At 35.9% G+C, this 18,301-nt stretch overlaps 1 protein-coding gene across 1 annotated transcript in view; it reads right to left on the reverse strand.

Annotated features, from left to right (window-relative positions):
• The window catches only part of LOC108316766 (lymphocyte antigen 75), a 145,377-nt gene that overhangs the window by 83,819 nt on the left and 43,257 nt on the right, over positions 1 to 18,301 (reverse strand). Inside the window, 9 exon segments of the mRNA XM_017546868.2 lie at positions 4,192 to 4,352; positions 4,571 to 4,676; positions 7,188 to 7,327; positions 8,234 to 8,313; positions 8,591 to 8,658; positions 9,319 to 9,494; positions 9,865 to 9,900; positions 13,360 to 13,474; positions 16,418 to 16,486. Coding sequence (XP_017402357.1) covers positions 4,192 to 4,352; positions 4,571 to 4,676; positions 7,188 to 7,327; positions 8,234 to 8,313; positions 8,591 to 8,658; positions 9,319 to 9,494; positions 9,865 to 9,900; positions 13,360 to 13,474; positions 16,418 to 16,486 — 951 coding nt within the window.

Below are 18,301 nucleotides of genomic sequence, written 5' to 3' on the forward strand. Positions count from 1 at the left end.
TTTTTTTTTTTTTTGCTTAGAATTGTCTTGGCTATGTGGGCTGTTTTTTGGTTCCACATGAAATTTAAGGTATTTTTTTCCAATTCTGTGAAGAAAGTCAATGGCAGCCTGATGGGGAATCTATAGATTACTATGGGTAATATGGCCATTTTCATGATATTGATTCTTCCTGTCCATGAGCATGGAATGTTTTCCATTTGTTTTATCCTCTCTGATTTCCTTGAGCAGTGGTTTGTAATTCTCCTTGAAGAGGTCCTTCACATCCCTTGCAAGTTGTATTCTTAGGTATTTTATTCTCTTTGTAGCAATTATGATGGGAGTTTACTTATGATTTGGCTCTCTGTTTGTCTGTTATTGGTGTATAGAAATGCTTGTGTTTTGTGCATATTGATTTTGTATCCTAAGACTGCTGAAATTGCTTATCAGCTTAAGGAGATTTTGGACTGAGATGATGGAGTCTTCTAAATATACAATCATGCTGTCTGCAAATAGAGACAATTTGACTTCCTCTTTACCTATTTGGATACCCTTTATTTCTTTCTCTTGCCTGACTGTCCTGGCCAGAACTTCCAATACTGTGTTGAATAGGAGTGGTGAGACAGAGAGCATCCTTGCCTGTGTCAGTTTTCAAAGGGAATGCTTCCAGTTTTTGCCCATTCAGTATGATATTGGCTGTGGGTTTGTCATAAATAGTTCTTATTATTTTGAGATATGTTCCATTGATACCTAGTTTATTGAGAGTTTTTATCATGAAGCGTTGTTGAATTTTGTTGAAGGCCTTCTCTGTATCTATTGAGGTAATCATGTAATTTTTGTCTTTGTTTCTGTTTATGTCATGAAATATGTTTATTGATTTGTGTATGTTGAACTAACCTTGCATCCCAGGGATGAAGCTGACTTGATTGTGGATAAGCTTCTTGATGTGCTGTTGGATTATGTTTGCCAGTGTTTTATTGAGGATTTTCACATTGATGTTCATCAGGGATATTGGCCTGAAATTTTCTTTTTTAGTTTTCTCTCTGCCAGATTTTGGTTATCAGGATGGTACTGGCCTCAAAAATGAGTTAGGGAGGATTCCCTCTTTTTCTATTGTTTGGAATCATTTCAGAAGGAATGGTACCAGCTCCTCTTTGTACCTCTGGTAGAATTTGGCTATGAAATCGTCTGGTCTTGGACTTTTTTGGTTGGTAGGCTATTCATTGCTGCCTCAATTTCAGATCTTGTTTTTCGTCTATTCAGGGATTTGACTTCTTCCTTGTTTAGTCTTGGGAGGGTATAAGTGTCCGGGAATTTATCCATTTCTTCTAGATGTTCTGGCTTACTTGCATAGAGGTGTTTATAGTATTCTCTGATGGTAGTTTGTATTTCTATGGGATTGAGGGTGATACTGCCTTTATCATTTTTTATTGCATCTATTTGATTCTTCTCTTTTTTCTTATTAGTCTGGCTAGCAGTTTATATATTTTGTTGATCTTTTCAAAAAACAAGCTCCTGGATTCATTGATTTTTTTTAAGGGTTTTTTGTGTCTCTATCTCCTTCAGTTCTGCTCTGATCTTCTGCTGGCTTTTGAATTTGTTTGTTCTTGCTTTTCTAGTTCTTTTAATTGTGACATTAGGGTGTCAATTTAGATCTTTCCTGCTTTGTTGGGCATTTAGTGCTATAAATTTCCCTCTACACACTGCTTTAAGTGTGTCCCAGAGATTCTGGGACATTGTGTCTTCATTCTCATTGTTTTCAAAGAACGTCTTTATTTTGTTATTTATCCAGTAGTCATTTAGGAGCAGGTTGTTCAGTCTCTCTGTAGTTGAGTGGTTTTGAGTGAGTTTCTTAATCATGAGTTCTAATTTGATTGCACTGTGGTCTGAGAGACTGTTATGCTTTCCAGTCTTTTGCATTTGCTGAGGATTATTTTACTTCCAATTATGTGGTCAGTTTTAGAATAGGTGCAATGTGGTGCCGAGAAGAATGTATATTCTGCTGATTTGAGGTGGAGGGTTCTGTAGATGTCTATTAGGTCCACTTGGTCCAGAGCTGAGTTCAAGTCCTAGATATTCTTGTTAATTTTCTGTTTCACTGATCTGTCTAATACTGACAGTGGGGTTAAATTTAAAGTCTCCCACTATTATTTTGTGGGAGTCTAAGTCTCTAAGAACTTGCTTTATGAATCTGGGTGCTCCTGCATAGGGTGCATATATATTTAAAATAGTTAGCTTTTCTTGTTGCATTGATCCCTTTACCATTATGTAATGCCCTTCTTTGTCTCTTCTGATCTTTGATGGTTTAAACTCTGTTTTATCAGAGACTAGGATTGAGACCCCTGCTTTTTTTTTGCTTTCCATTTGCTTGGTAAATCTTCCTCCATTTCTTTATTTTGTGCCTATGTGTGTCTTTGCACTTGAGATGGGTCTCCTGAATACAGCACACTGATGGGTCTTGATCCAATTTGCCAGTCTATGTATTTTAATTGGGGCATTTAGCTCATTTACATTTAAGATTAATATTATTATGTGTGAATTTGATCCTGCCTTTATGATGCTAGCTGGTTATTTTGCTTGTTAGTTGATGCAGTTTCTTCCTACTGTTGATGGTCTTTACAATTTGGTATGTTTTTGCAGTGGCTGGTGCTGGTTGTTCCTTTCCATGTCTAGTGCTTCCTTCAGGAGCTTCTGTAGGGCAGGCCTGGTGGTGACAATATCTCTCAGCATTTGCTTGTCCGTAAAGGATTTTATTTCTCCTTTGCTTATGAAGCTTAGTTTGACTGAATGTGAAATTCTGGGTTAAAAATTCTTTTCTTTAAGAATGTTGAATATTGGCCCCCACTCACTTCTGACTTTGAAGGTTTCTGCTGAGACAGCCACTGTTAGTCTGATGGGTTTCCCTTTGCAGGTAACCCGAGTGTTCTCTCTGGCTGCCTTTAGCATTTTTTCCTTCATTTCAACCTTGGTGAATCTAATGATTATGTGTCTTGGGGTTGCTTGTCTTGAGGAGCATGTTTGTGGTGTTCTCTGTATTCCCTGAATTTGAATGTTGGCCTGCCTTGCTAGGTTGGGGAAGTTTTCCTGGATAGTATCCTGAAGAATGTTTTCCAGCTTGGTTTCACTCTCCCCTTCACTTTCAGGTACATCAATCAAATGTAGTACAACTTTTCACATAATCCTGTATTTAGTGGAGGCTTTGTTCATTTCTTTTCACTCTTTTTTCTCTAATCTTGTCTTCTCGCTTTATTTCATTGAGTTGATCTTCAATCCCTGATATCCTTTCTTTTGTTGGGTTGACATTTTTCATTGCTGTGTCTACTCTAACTTCCACATCTTCTATAACCAAGTAATAATTTGGTATTTATGTTGTACATAGTTACTCATGATTCAGAATTTCCTTTGCTACCAACATTAACTTTGAGCAAAGTAACATTATGTCAGGAACATTAGTTGATTACTGTCTAAGACATACTTTCAGAATTAGACTTTTATGTTAATTTCTAAATCTTTGCCCTTTGTGCAAAAGGTGATCTGCATCCAGAAAGTATAGAGAACAGAAGCAGTGGGCGGTAATACTGTGGTGTCAGCATAACTACTGTTGATATCATGCTCTTTTCCCTTCTCTGACTTCTTTATATTTAGGTCTTGGAGAAAAGTGATCACCAGTTGCCAATTTTATACTTTTTACCTCAACAGACTCAGGCTGAGAGCCCAAAGTCCCAAACTGTAAAGCAAAACACCTGTATTTGCTTCTGTTTACAACTTACTACTTGATGGTTTTACATGGTTATGAAAGAAGTGCTATGGAATCTGATGCTACTGTGGAAAACCAGTGCATCCACCAGAAGGGTGGGGAGGCACCTGTTGTTCTTGTAATAGCTTTACTGAGCTATAATTCATATATGAGACAATTTGCTCATTTAAAGTAACTATTCAATAGTTTTTAGTATATTCACAGAGTTACACAACCATCACCCCATAAATCTTAGAACATCTTTGTCATCCCACAAAAGAAGACTCCATACCCTTTAGTTACTACTCCCAATCCCTCCATCCTTCTTAGCCTCTAGCAACCAATAACCCACTTACTATCTTAGATGTGCCTATTCTACACATTTCATGTAAAAGGAATACAGTAGGCCTTTGCTCTTATGTATGAAAGACAAATATTTCACAGAGGTATGAAGAATACTGATTAAAAAAAAAACTTACGTTTTCTGGTAATCTCAGCCTCCTACTAACCAGTAATGGGTGAAAGTTACTGTATGTCAGTTCTCTGTTATCTGTCCATTTGTTTATCCTTTCATAGGCAGTCCAGCGCAAACCAATCCATAAAGTAGCTTCCATATCCGGAAGCAAGGATGTAATAAAATCTGTTAGAAAGAGATTTTTAAAAAGCATTTGATCTATTCAAATTAAAGATATACTAAAAATGTCAATGAATATCTTTTGCTTATCTAACTATCAAGATAGTCTTTTATCTGTTCCATTAAAAAGTTTAATAATAATTTTGTATGTTATTCCCATAGCCTCCTAAAACCAACCTGGTCCCAGATCAGAATAAAACATGTTTCCCAAATAATTACAGTACCTTGTTCAGTCTGGCTCAACACTGAAGGAAGGGTACCACCATATGAGTTACAGATATCACTTGCTTGAGAAAATGTGAGAGACATGGGTTTGATCTTCAGAAAACACTGCAAACAAAGGCATATGTGAAGGATGAGATTCCAGATACAGGAACGCTCACATAGAAAGAAAAGGCTTCATCTTTTAGAGGGCTGTTAATTTTTGGTCTGTGAGATATGGTAATTTGCAATGTAGTACCATAAGAATTCAAGTTTATGCTTTCATTAATTATTTTTTTTTAAGAGACAGGGTCTCTCTCTGTCACACAGGCTGGAGTGCAGTGGTACAATCATAGCTCACTGTAACCTTGAGCTCCTGGGATCAAACTACCTTCTCAATTTAAACAACTGAAGAGCGGTCTTCAAACTTTGACATATATATATGATATATATAAATGTATATGGGATATCTTTAAACATATATATTTAAATATATATTTAAAGAATAATCTAAATATATATTTAATATATTTATATATAAATCCAAATATTTAATATATTTATATATTAAATATATAAAATACATATAGTAAATATATTATAAATATATTTAAAGATATATATTTAAAGACAATTATAAATATTTTAATTATATTTATAATATATTTATAAATATATAAATATATATTTAATACAAATATATTATAAATATAAATATTTAATATAAATATATATAAGTATAAACATATATATATTTAATATAAATATATATAAGTATAAACATATATTTAATATAAATATATAAATATATAATTTTATATAAGTATATATTTATATATTTATAAATATACCATATAAATATATATAAATATATAATCATATAATTTATATATTTATAAATATAAATATTTATAATTACCTTTAAATATATATGTTTATCTTATATCTACATATATATAAATTATATATAAATATAAATGTAATATAAATATATATAAAATATAATATAAATATATAAATATATAATTTTTATTTATATATTTATAATTTATATATTTAAATATATTTATATAATTATATATAAATATAAATGTAACATATATATATAAATATAATATAAATATATATATAATTTTTAATTTATATATTTATATACAATTTAGATATTTATATATAATTTATATATTTATATATTTATAAATATATAATATAAATAGTTATAATATCTTTAAATATAGATCTGTAAATATCTTTATATATATTTATATTATCTTTATATATTTTAACATATACATATCTTTATATTTAAATATATACATATTTAAAAGTCTCCCATTTATTGAGTGCTTCCTATGTGTAAGCAGTTTGTGTATTATCTCATCTAACTCTCACAATGGAGAGAGAAACTGAGGCACAAGGATATTAAATAACTTGACCCATAAGTGCAGTAGCCACACAATAGTAAAGTCAGTATACTCTGTTCCACCTGATTTCTTAATCTGTGCCCTTAATCATCGTCTCCTTATATCAAGAAACACTGTTTAAAAATTCATCTCTTTCTTGGCAGGATATTTTACTTCAAAGTTATGTCAGCTATGCAAATTAACATAGTACTATTACCTTGAGGAATTATAAAGATTGTCCTAACTTTCAAAAGTAAAATGTACCCTAACTTCCCTACAGATGCTTTCAGCTGTCAGACACATTTCTTCTTTTCCTTCTTGACATTATGATCACTTTAGTATAGAGCGGTATGTCCCAAATTGTGTTCCTTGAAACATTCTACAAAAATTTTTTTCCAGCTTTCTTATAGACTGGAGTGGTCAATGAGCCAAGATACCCAATGTAGATAAACTCATTGGGTAACTTCTAGAAAAGACCCTAGAGAGAACACCGTGAGTTTAAGCTTGGAGGCCTTATATTAAGGATGACAGAGCAAAAACAAAAGAAATCTGGTTTTGAAGACTTCATGGTGTTTCCACACAAACCTGCTTATCTTCAAATGACTTTAATGCGACAGAATAAGTGTTTTAACATACTGGAGCAACCTCTCTTCAGCAGCTAAATGCATTTCCTAATAGATACATATACCAACATGGATTATGCATCTCAAAAAGGCAGACACAGAATGCAGCAATTCTCAAACCTATTTAATCATAAAACCCCCATTTGGAGGCAAGATCAATGATGAATATTTTGTTGCATATGTATAGTCCCCAAAAAGTAGTTTGTGAAATGCTGGTCTAATTTGATTGGCAGATGCTACTTGGATGCTCTCCTTGAGGGGAAAAAGAAAACACAAGCCAGAAATTAAGTCAGTGTCCTATAATACCATAGAGATAGTCCTGACTATTCAAGGCATCCCAATCCATTAACAGATGAACTTTAACAGTTAATTTAAGTGTTAGTAGTAACAATAGAAATGCTGCACTTTAAAAGAGCTGTAGGCATGACCAACTTAAGAGTTAATTCTTGATATCCTCCACGGTTTCTGGTGATACAGGGGGCCAGGTGGGATCCTAAAACATGCAGAGTCTATCTCAGTGATGTTGTCACACTAAAGGGCTGCCATTCTGTCATAGGCCATACAACCAGCATGGAAGCAATCATTTTTGCACAATGTAGCAATTCTCTTTTTACCTTATTCTGAAAAGGAATCCAATGCTCAGAACATTGCACTTTAGCTGCAGAATCTGGGCTGTATTTCTCTAATGAAGAAACATTATATTTTTCACAGATGAAGGGCAACTTGGTACTACAGTCTACTGGTTTACCTAAGTCTGAGAAATGAAAAGCAAGGATTACTATGGTGAGAATTTTTCAGCCAGCACATTTTTTTTTTTTTTTTTGAGACAGAGTCTCACTCTTGCCCAGGCTGGAGTGCAGCGGTGTGATCTTGGTTTACTGCATCCTCTGCCTCCCAGGTTCAAGTGATTCTCGTACTTCAGCCTCGCAAGTAGCTGGGATTACAGGTGCATGGCACCATACTCGGCTAACTTTTGCATTTTTAGTAGAGACAAGGATTCACCATGTTGGCCAGGCTGGTCTTGAACTCCTTTGCATCAAGTGATTTGCCTGCTTCAGCCTCCCAAAGTGCTGGGATTACAGGCGTGAGCCACCGCGCCCGGTCACCACATTTCAAAAGCAACCCAGTAGTAAAGAAAGGCTCTTGAAATCAATCTTTCCCAAATGCTTAAAATATGTTCCATTTCTTCTCTAGCCATTTCTGTCTTCTGTGATTATTTTTATCGGTAGTTTGCAGCATACCAATACTGTTTTAAAACATTACACATTTTACATAACTACCATATTGTCCCAGAATGAAGGCAAGAGGTAGGAAGAGAGTTGAAGGGGCAGAGTAATCAGGGGAAGAAGGGGACCTAACCTAAACTATATGTTAGAACTGCTGCCTGCTTATCTTTGAAAATTTGCTTAGACATTTATCAATTAGGAAAGTGGTAAGTTTATTTCTAAGTAACTGCTTAAGGATAAAGGAAGTTAAAATATTCACAGTGAAAAGTGATTTTATTTGCATTGGGAATTTGAGCTATTGTTGTTGATAATAAATCAGAGTAAGATGAAGTTACCAAACATATAATCAAAAGGAAAACAAGATTAAGCTAGAAACAGAAACTGAGGTTCACATATTACATAATAAGCATTAGAGGAGTTAGAATTAACTTTACCCATAAGCCAAGTCTTGGGAGATATGTACAAGCATTCCTCTCCAAATGTCACATGAAAGCGGTGCCATGGATGTCGTGAGCTGAAAGAAAACGACAGATTTCACAACAACTAATGTAATTAGGTGTTCCATTTTTTTCTTTTTACTGTAAGTTATTTTATTTCTAAATTTAATGTTAATACCATTATTTTATACCCCTTTTTTCTTGATGCCAACATGCAAAAGGACTTGGTTTTTCTAATCTAGGCAGTTTATGGGTTAATATTCAAACTATTTATAAATAAAAATCCATTTAATAAAAGAAATTGCTTCTTTTAAGTGATAACTTTACAAAGGTAAAATCAATGATGTCACTTACTATGAAAAATAATGATCTATTGGCTCCTCACTAGTTCTCATCCACCACTTCTGTTCAGCACCAGATATCTGAAAAACAAACCAAAATCCATTCTTATAGGTGCTGAGCTTTCTTGAGGGTTTTGGTTCAAATACCTTGTCTTACTATAACCACTAACCACTATAATTTCTAGACATTCCTTACTTAGATCTCAAAATTATACAAGCCAGGACCTTTTGCCAAAGAATAGTTGAAAACTCTCTGTATATTTACAGATCCTATTTTGGGTACAGGAAATACAATAGCTGTAATTACGGGCATATATTTATTTGACTAATACTTTAAGTGGGCATACAGTATCCTATTGCAATTAATTATAAATTTTAAAATAGAGAAATTATTTTTCTTCACAAAAGCTATTTGCAAAGTTACTTATTAGTAGAAACAAAAACTCAAGTTAACTATAAAGTTGACTTTTAGTAAAAAACATGACAGGGAATTAGAATCATTTATATTATCTACTGCTATTTACCTTATGAAGTGATATTTATTGTTAATCTTGTATATTTTAAAACATAAGCAATTCTACTTAATTTTTCAAACATGAAACAAATTTGGATGTTGTAAGGCAAATCTTACATTAAAGGAAAATTTAACTTTTGTAGATTTTGGCAAAATTTTTGAAATATTTTTAAATGGAATAAATATAAAAATAAGAAATACATTTAAAATATATTATTTTAAATTACATTTGCTATTTTGTTTCTGATGGCTCTTAGTCCTGCAAAAGATGTTACAGTAGCAAGAAAGCTGTGATTGCTGGCACAGTATAGGACAGCTTCTTCATAGTTTAGGTGAACATCAGCAACAAACCAATATTCACTTCCTTCAATTATAAGTGGAGGTCCATGAATCCCAGCACGCTCTAAAGAAGAAGAAGAAAAAGATTCGAGTTATGACTATGCAAAGCAAACTGTGTCCTCCAAGTATAAGTTAATGTTCAAAAGTGCAAATAGTAATTCAGATTACCGGCCCTCTCTGGCTGGGGCAGTACTGAGTATAAGAAACAAGAGATATCTGAGCTAATGACTCTGCCACTCCCCTGCACTCACAGGGAAGGAAAAAGCCACCTTAATCACCTCATCCCACACCAGTCACTCACCTTCCTTGCCTGGAGAAATTTTATTTCACTTGAAGACGTATAGAGAAGAAGCTGGCACTTGAATAGTTAACTAAATGCATTAGTGAAAAGGTAAAAGCAGCTTTGGTTAAATTTTAGTTTTTTTTTAACTCACCTGGATTGTACCAGTCTGGTGTTTTTGGAGTGTGGCCTATACGAGGAAGAAAGCAAGTGGCATTAGTGTTCAATGACAGATCAGGGTGTACTATAAGTAGAGCCTTCAAAGTAGCTCAAAAAGTCTTGCAGTATTGCTGAGGCTTGTCCATTTCTGGACAGGTCACTTCACGTTTTGATCACCTTAGTTGTATTTTGTGGGGCTGATGCTAAAGCTGCTTTAGGAGCGATCAAAAGGCAGATCTGTTAAATATGAATGAAGTATTTCTAGCAGTCTTTTCCCTTTGTCATAGAGATCACAAAGGAAGTATAGAAGGATAAAATATAGCTAAGAATTAGAAAGTAAATGATGATATCATATGTATTACACAAAAGCAATAAGAAATAGGAACCAAAATAATCATCATTCTAGAACCACTTCTCAATCTAATGGAACGAATAACTATTCTGTAAACTTAGGTTGAGAGAGTTCATTGTCTTCCATGATATCCTTGGAAACAATGTACAATGCTCCAGTGATGAACATTTTGAGAAGATGAGACAAAACTGAGAGGAAAATAATAAAATCACTCAGAATTCCCAGATGGAAATGGAGGAAATAAGGCATGCTACACAGAACTCCAGGCTCGGAAGCTGGGCAGATCAGTGTGCAAATGCCCTTATACATTTTGCTGCTGTGGTATTTCAGATGAGTTGCTTAACTCTCTCTGAGCCTTGATTTTCCCCTCTATGAAAAGTAGATGGCCACCTAACTCACAGGGAGCGAAGGTCACGTGTGATGCCCTGGAGAAAGCGGCCAGCACAGGACCAGGCACAGAGCAGTTCCTCATGGGAGCCTATTTGCTTTCCTCCCCCTTTTCATTCTGACCACAGATCACACTGGCTTCAAGTCAGAGACATCATTCGCTTAACCTTAGAAATTACAGAGTAAAATAGCTGTTCTTAATTTTGGTGTGGCATGTGGGCCTCAGGCAACAGAAGACCTAACTCAGAGGACTGCCTGCATAGCTAGCATCTTTGGTCTCTCTCTCTAAGCCAATTCTATTCATATTGGATAATTTCCAACAATAATGCTGCAAGTCAGTTCAAAATGTATACAGTTTCTTGTCTGTAATCTTGTCAAAGATTTCTGATTATTTATGTGTGGGGGGAGGGAAAGCTATGTCTAACCTTTACATATCTTTAAATTAGTGAGAAAAGCAGGATGCTAGGTGTGTTTTTATACAAGATTACAAACATGTATGTGTGTACAAGGTATCAAGAGTTACAATAAAAATAGCTATGTTTGGGTAATGGCATCATAGGTAATTTTCCTAAAAACAATTTTATGAACCTTATTTTTGACACAGTTTTCTCAATAAAAAAAAGAATATTTAAAAAGTACAAATATTCAGGGATTAAGGTTACTTCACATTTACAGGTTGACAAAATATCTCTTTTAGGGAAGAGAGGATTAATTAGAACCAAGTAATAAAAAGGCAAGAGCCAGAGAAAAGGCATGGTGATTTAGGATACATAAGAGGAAAATTTCTTTAAGAAAACTAGAAAATACAGATTAATACAAGTTGGGTAAACTTTAGGCTGCTCTAATAACCAAGAAAATATCTAACCAGGTGAATGTATCACATCATAACTTAGAAGTTTAGGTACAGTCAAAAAAGGGTGAACATAACATTTAAACCATGGAGCAAGCAATCACTGATTTCTTCAAGTAATTGGGAATAGGCTGAGAACAGGAGATTAGTTTTTTATTTTGTTTCTGCATGGGGACAATGGAGGTAGAATTACTTAGAAGATGTATTTGTTTGATTAATTGATTTATGTTTGCCGAGTTAATTCCTTTCTCTCTTGTTAAAAATATATGTTTATATATATATATATATATATATATATATATATATATATACCTCCAAATGCCCTTTATACTATTTCCTGTGGCGACTAATTTGCCATTTCTAAGGTTGTCCTTGTTTAAACTCTGGGGTCTGCTCCACTGCTCAAACAGGAGGTGGGGACAGCAGCTCACATTGAGGGCACCTTGGTTGGAACAATGACATTGTCTGTGGAATGCTAACAAATGCCAGAGAGTAATGGGAGGCTCACACTAATGCTTCAAAACAGAGATATTGTCCGAATTAATTATGTGCGAATTACTTTTCCACTTGTTTAAAGGATATCCAAACTGGTTTTCCTTTGTCCCTTTTCCGAGTTTAATCAAATAATCAGGAATAACTCAGGCATAATTTATCCTTTAGAAAAACCCATACACATACAGACACACAGACACACAGACACACACACACACACACACACACACACACTCTCTTTTATAAATGGTTTCACAGTTTGCCTTTGTGAAAGAGATTCGCCAGCACCTAATGCCACATCTGAAGCTCTTTTAACTATTTTAGGAAAAAGAATAATCTTCTAATAGGCAGTTCCATGATGTGAACTTTGGGTTCTTTGAGAACTTGTAGGAGGATATACCTTTAGTTTCAATGATCTGTTGACATTTGGTTCAGAGATTTATTTTAAAAATTTCTAGGTGTTTTCTGCTAATTAATTTAATATGGCCAATGTCTGCTTAAAAATAATTTGAGGCTGGGTGGGGTGGCTCATGCCTGTAATCCTAGCACTTTGGGAGGCTGAAGTGGGCCAATCACTTGAGTTCAGAAGTTCGAGACCAGCTTGGCCACCACGGTGAAACCTTGACTCTACTAAAAACACAAAAATTAGCCTGGCATGGTAGCAGGTGCCTGTAGTCCCAGCTACTTGGGAGGCTAACGCAGGAGAATTGCTTGAACCTGGGAGGTGGAGGCTACAGTGAGCCGAGATCGCAGCACCGCACTCCAGCCTGCGAGACAGATCAAGACTCCGTCTTAAAAAATGATAATAATAATTTGAGAATTAAAATCTTCCTAACATTTTTCTTAATATTTCATATTTTCCTGGTAAAAAGTGAAGTAAAATTATATCTATGTTCCCCCGCCTCCTTTCTGTTATCAAAGGCTGTACTATCAATCTAACTGGCTTCTCAAATTTGAGTTTACATAAAAGTGTTAGCAGTTTTGTAGTTCATTGAAAATTTCTTCTAAGCTTTACAGGGACCTGCCAAATTTTTATTTCTTGACTCTTGCCTTCTTTTTCCTATCTTTATTTTTTCATTTTGCATCAAAATAAAAAATTAAAATGATTCTATATTTCTTCTTTTGCTTAAAATACTATTTCATCCAAAATCTAATCTCCCTAAATGAGTCTTAAACTTTATCTTCTGTGCAAATTCTTCCATGATCAAAGAGTAAAGTATCACCAAATTTCAATAAGCTAGCCTTCTATTAGAAACCAGAGTCAGGCAGGGGTGCTCCACATATTAACTGCATCATTATAGACTTTTAGACATTAGAATTATAGATCAAAATGCTCCCTTAAGTATTTTGAGCTGAGCATTGACAATGTTAAAATGAGAAGGTTGTGAAAAGGAATAATTACCACTTACCTTTTGGAATTTGGCACACCCATTCAAGTTTTGTATCACAAGCAAAAGGCCTCAAATAAATAAATTCTCTGTCATCAAAGAAATGCCAACCTCTTCGCCATGGCCTATGAATGACCTAAAAGAGGAAAAGGATTGCAGAATAGTTTGAAGTCGATACATTCCTTATGGAACACTAAACTGTAAGCCCTATGATTTTGATCTCTATGTTAGCTCTGGCACCTAAAGTATTTGTTTACTAAATGAACACATGAATGAATGGAATATTTAAACAGTAATACCCTGAGCAAGAGCCTTCAAAGGGGCTAAGAAAGGAAATATGTTGTAAAGTCATGTTTATATCCAAAATGCAGATTTTCTCCCCGACGCCTGACAATTTTTGTTAGGATATTTATTTTAGAGATATCCAAGCACCAAGCTGTGATCAAATCAGATCAGAAAGTGACATAAAAGTCCAGCCTCAGTGGCCCAGGCTCCTTCTCTGGTGTTGTCATATGCCATTTCTAGGATTTTGCCCTTCTCCACAAGGTCCAGGATGGCTCACTGCCAATTCCAGCCGGCAAGTAGGAGAAAAAGGAGAGAGGAAGCATGACTTGGGAGAGACATCCATCACTTCTTGGACTATTTTCTCTTAAGGCCAAGTTTCTGGAGGTTCTCTGGCAGGTGAGGTAAGATTTTTCTTACAGAACACTGCCCTGGATGGGCTTGTTCCGGATTCAGGTTGCATTAGTATTTCTTTATTTATTTGGCAGGTTTTCAAATCTCTCCATACTTGGAAACTCTATTTACCTAGACTATAGTTTATTGTACCAGTGTTCCCATAAGCTTCTCTGAAGTTTTTACCTTTTCTTGTGTTAAATTGGGAATTCTATAAAAACGCCATGAAGGCTGCACGTGGTGGCTCATGCCTATAATCCCAGCACTTTGTGAGGCCAAGGAGGGCAGATCACAAGGTCAGGTGATCGAGACCATCCTGGCTAACATGGTGAAAGCCCGTCTCTACTAAAAATACAAAAAATTAGCCAGGTGTGGTGGCACGTGCCTGTAGTTCCAGGTACTCGGGAGGCTGAGGCAGGAGAATCGCTTGAACCTGGATGGTGGAGGTTGCAATGAGCCAAAATCGTGCCACTGCACTCCTGCCTGGGCGACAGAGTGACACTCCGTCCCCCCACAAAAAATGCCATGAATGACACTGTTTATTACTAGGAGAGTCACTTTGAAAATGGTGCTTTCGGCCGGGCGCGGTGGCTCAAGCCTGTAATCCCAGCACTTTGGGAGGCCGAGGCGGGTGGATCACGAGGTCAAGCGATCGAGACCATCCTGGTCAACACGGTGAAACCCCGTCTCTACTAAAAATAGAAAACATTAGCTGGGCATGGTGGCGCGTGCCTGTAATCCCAGCTACTCAGAAAGCTGAGGCAGGAGAATTGCCTGAACCCAGGAGGCGGAGGTTGCGGTGAGCCGAGATCGCGCCATTGCACTCCAGCCTGGGTAACATGAGTGAAACTCCGTCCCCCCCCCACCAAAAAAAAAGGTGCTTTCCTGTGGCTTTATCAGTTCTTATTTGCTTTAGCCTTCCTGTAACATTTCTGGTGAGCAACCTTCTTGAATCTCTGCCTTGGACTATAAATCAAAGATTACCTGACGTCTCCTCCAACTTGATCTTTTTTCACTCTATATGTTGGTAGTTCCACCAAATCCAATTCTTGGCCCTTCACCTTCTTTTTCTTAAATATACGTTTTCCTTTCAACTCAAGACTCTTGATCTCAACTTACCATAGCATATACCTCAGCTAGCTTGGATTCAAAATATCTAAACAAAATCTTAAAATTTTCTCCATAAATCAGTACCCTTTCTGTTTCTATAAATGCCTAATCATATAGAATGGTGGTTAAGGGTAACAGACCCAGACACACATGGGTTTAAATTTCAGTTCAGTTTAAATTTACTCCATGTAAGCGGGAGTAAATTACAGCTCAAGTTCCTATGTGAGATGAATACAGTAACAGTGCCTACCTCACAAGATTGCTTATGCGTTAAGTGACATGTGTGACATGCCTAGCACAGTGGCTGGCTCATAAAGGAGTTAATCAGTGTTAGCTGCTGCCATCATCATCATCACCACTACCATGGACCATCGCCATCACCATCACCATCATTATTATTGTCTCATAATATTCTTGTTCTTGCATAAAACTTGTATTTCACCTGTCATAGTCCTTACTCAGTGGTGTCTTAATTGCTTATTTGTCTTTATTTCCTACTAGACTTTCGTTCTGTGAAGACAATGGCTATGCTTTGTACCTTGTCATTGTTCTATCCCCCAGTGCCTCACAGACTCCTTGGACTGTTTATGAAATAGATACATGAATGCATTCTGCGAAGGAAGATGTCTAACTGGTCTTTTATGCCTTCCCATCTTACTGTTGCACTTGACATCTGTCTCAAGATGAATCTTCCTCATATCCTCCTTAGTTCACATGACCCTCCCTACTCAGAAACTTTAAAAAATGCCCTGTTGCTCATCAAGAAGTATACAAATTCCTTAACTTGGCATCAATCTAATTTCCTAATATTGTTATCAAGGACAGCACCAACGAAAACTTCATGATCTGTATTCTGTTCTCTTCGCTGCCTTCCATGCTTCCTTCCACTTCCACCTTATTTTATGCCACTTTCTCATACCATCCTTGCATGAGAAAGCCTCACCCTATCCCATCTGTAGAAACTATCCATCCTTAAAGTCCCAGTTCAAGTCCCACCTCTTCCTGGACAATGGCCACGGGAATCACTTCCTCCTCTGAGTTTCATTAACCTTCCTCAGCCTACTTATTTAGAGCTTACTACTGCATAGTAATGAAGGAAGTTTTCTTGAATATGAATTTTATCCTCTCAAATGAAGTGTAAGTTAGGCTGCTGAGGGGCAGGCCATGGGTGTGCTTATCTCCTACTGCATCTAACGTCATGCTCTACATGCAAAGGCATTCCATGGATCTGTTATTTGACTGCATATGATGATGGATTTTTTTAAATATGCAGATTTTCCAGCATTGTACTGACCTTCACAGCAGCACAATCTCTGATGTCATAATCCTGCTGAAACTCATTTGGCATGATAACAGTAGACACCTGAAAAGACAAGAGAGGCTTGAGAATTTAAGACTGATGTATAAATATTTGCAATTTAGATGTAATTTAGGCAGCCTTAATCACTCAAGTGTGTTCATATGCCACAGAAAGAAAACTTTTTCATCTCCTTTTTATATTGTGATGCTAAATCATGAGAGGACTTAGCAAATGTCATAATGTCATAAGTTTCCAAACAAAGGAAGCCACAGTTTCAGAAATGAAGGTTAATAGTATGTTATTAAGTTGGCTGCTGGAGTCATAGAGAAACAAGCTTGCAAAATATTTCTTTTTTTTTTTTGCATGTGTTGAAATGTTCATTATTTGATTAACTAATCTCAGACATGCTCCAATTTGAATATAAACTCAAGGAGTTTTACATTTAGAAAGAATAAAAAATGAGGTGACACAATGATAATTTGGAGCACATATTGAATATCTGAGAATAATTTTGTTCCTATAAATGTTACATTAAATACCTCCTTAGGATAATATAAACATGTGGAATAATAGTAGGGAATTTCCTCCAATAAAGATACTTTTGTCCAGGTGTAGTGGCTCATGCTTGTAATCTCAGCATTTTGGAAGGCCACGATTGGCAGATGGCTTGAGCCCAGGAGTTTGAGACCAGCCTGTAGAGATGGTGAAACCCCATCTCTACAAAAAAGTACAAAAATTAAATGGATGTGGTGGCATGTGCCTGTGGTCCCAGCTACTCAAGGGGTCGAGACATGAGGATCGATTGAACCCAGGAGGTTGAAGCTGCAGTGAGTCATAATGGCACCACTGCACTCTAGCATGGGTGACACAGTGAGACCCTGTCATCCCCACCTTGTCTTCCCAAAAAGAGATATTTTATTTTTTGCATAATTCTTATATCTTTAGATAATAAAAATAAGAGCTTCTCACTATAGAAATGAAAATAAACAGTATAAAGAGAAAGCTTTATATTGTTTTCAGCAATCATTTGTGGCCAGGTGTGGTGGCTCACACCTGTAATCCCAGCACTTTGGGGAGCTGAGGTGGGTGGATTGCCTGAGCTGAGTTTGAGACCAGTCTGGGCAACATGGTGAAACCCATTTCTACAAAATATATAAGTATTATCTGGGCATGATGGCATGCACCTGTGGTTCCAACTACTTTGGAGGCTGAGGTGGGAAGACTGCTTGAGCCTGGGAGGTGAAGATTGTAGTGAGTTGAGATTGGACCACTGCACTTCAACCTGGGTGACAGAGTGAGACCCTATCTCAAAAAGAAAAAAATCACTCATACTACCCAAAGATGACTACTATATCTATATCTTTATTATTTTTGACTATATATAGAGAAACAACACGTGGATTTTTAAAAATAAGACTTGTAACTCGTTTTCCCTTACTCCCTATATGTAACTCTATTTTCATTTCAATAAAGACACATAATTTTAATGGTTGTATGATATGTGGATGTATTTATTTTTTAAATTGGCAGGTAAAAGTATATGCATTTATCATATACAACATGATGTTTTGAAGTATATATACATTGCAGATTGATGAAATTTAGCTAATTAACAAATGTATTATCTCACATAGTTATCATTTTTGTGGTGAGAACACTTAACATCCACTTTTAGCATTTTTCAAGGATATAAAATATGATTAACTACAGCCAACTTGTTGTACAATAGATGTCTTGAACTTCCTATCTAAATGAAATTTTGTAACCTTTGGCCAACATCCCCCCAATCCCCCACCTCATCTGCCCCAGCTCTTGGAAACCACCATTCTACTCTCTAGTTCCATGAGATCCATTTTTTTTTTTTTTTTTTTTTTTTTT

This window comes from Cebus imitator, unplaced genomic scaffold, assembly GCF_001604975.1.
Source record: "Cebus imitator isolate Cc_AM_T3 unplaced genomic scaffold, Cebus_imitator-1.0 Scaffold10, whole genome shotgun sequence".
In the NCBI taxonomy this organism is placed as follows: Eukaryota; Metazoa; Chordata; class Mammalia; order Primates; family Cebidae; genus Cebus; species Cebus imitator.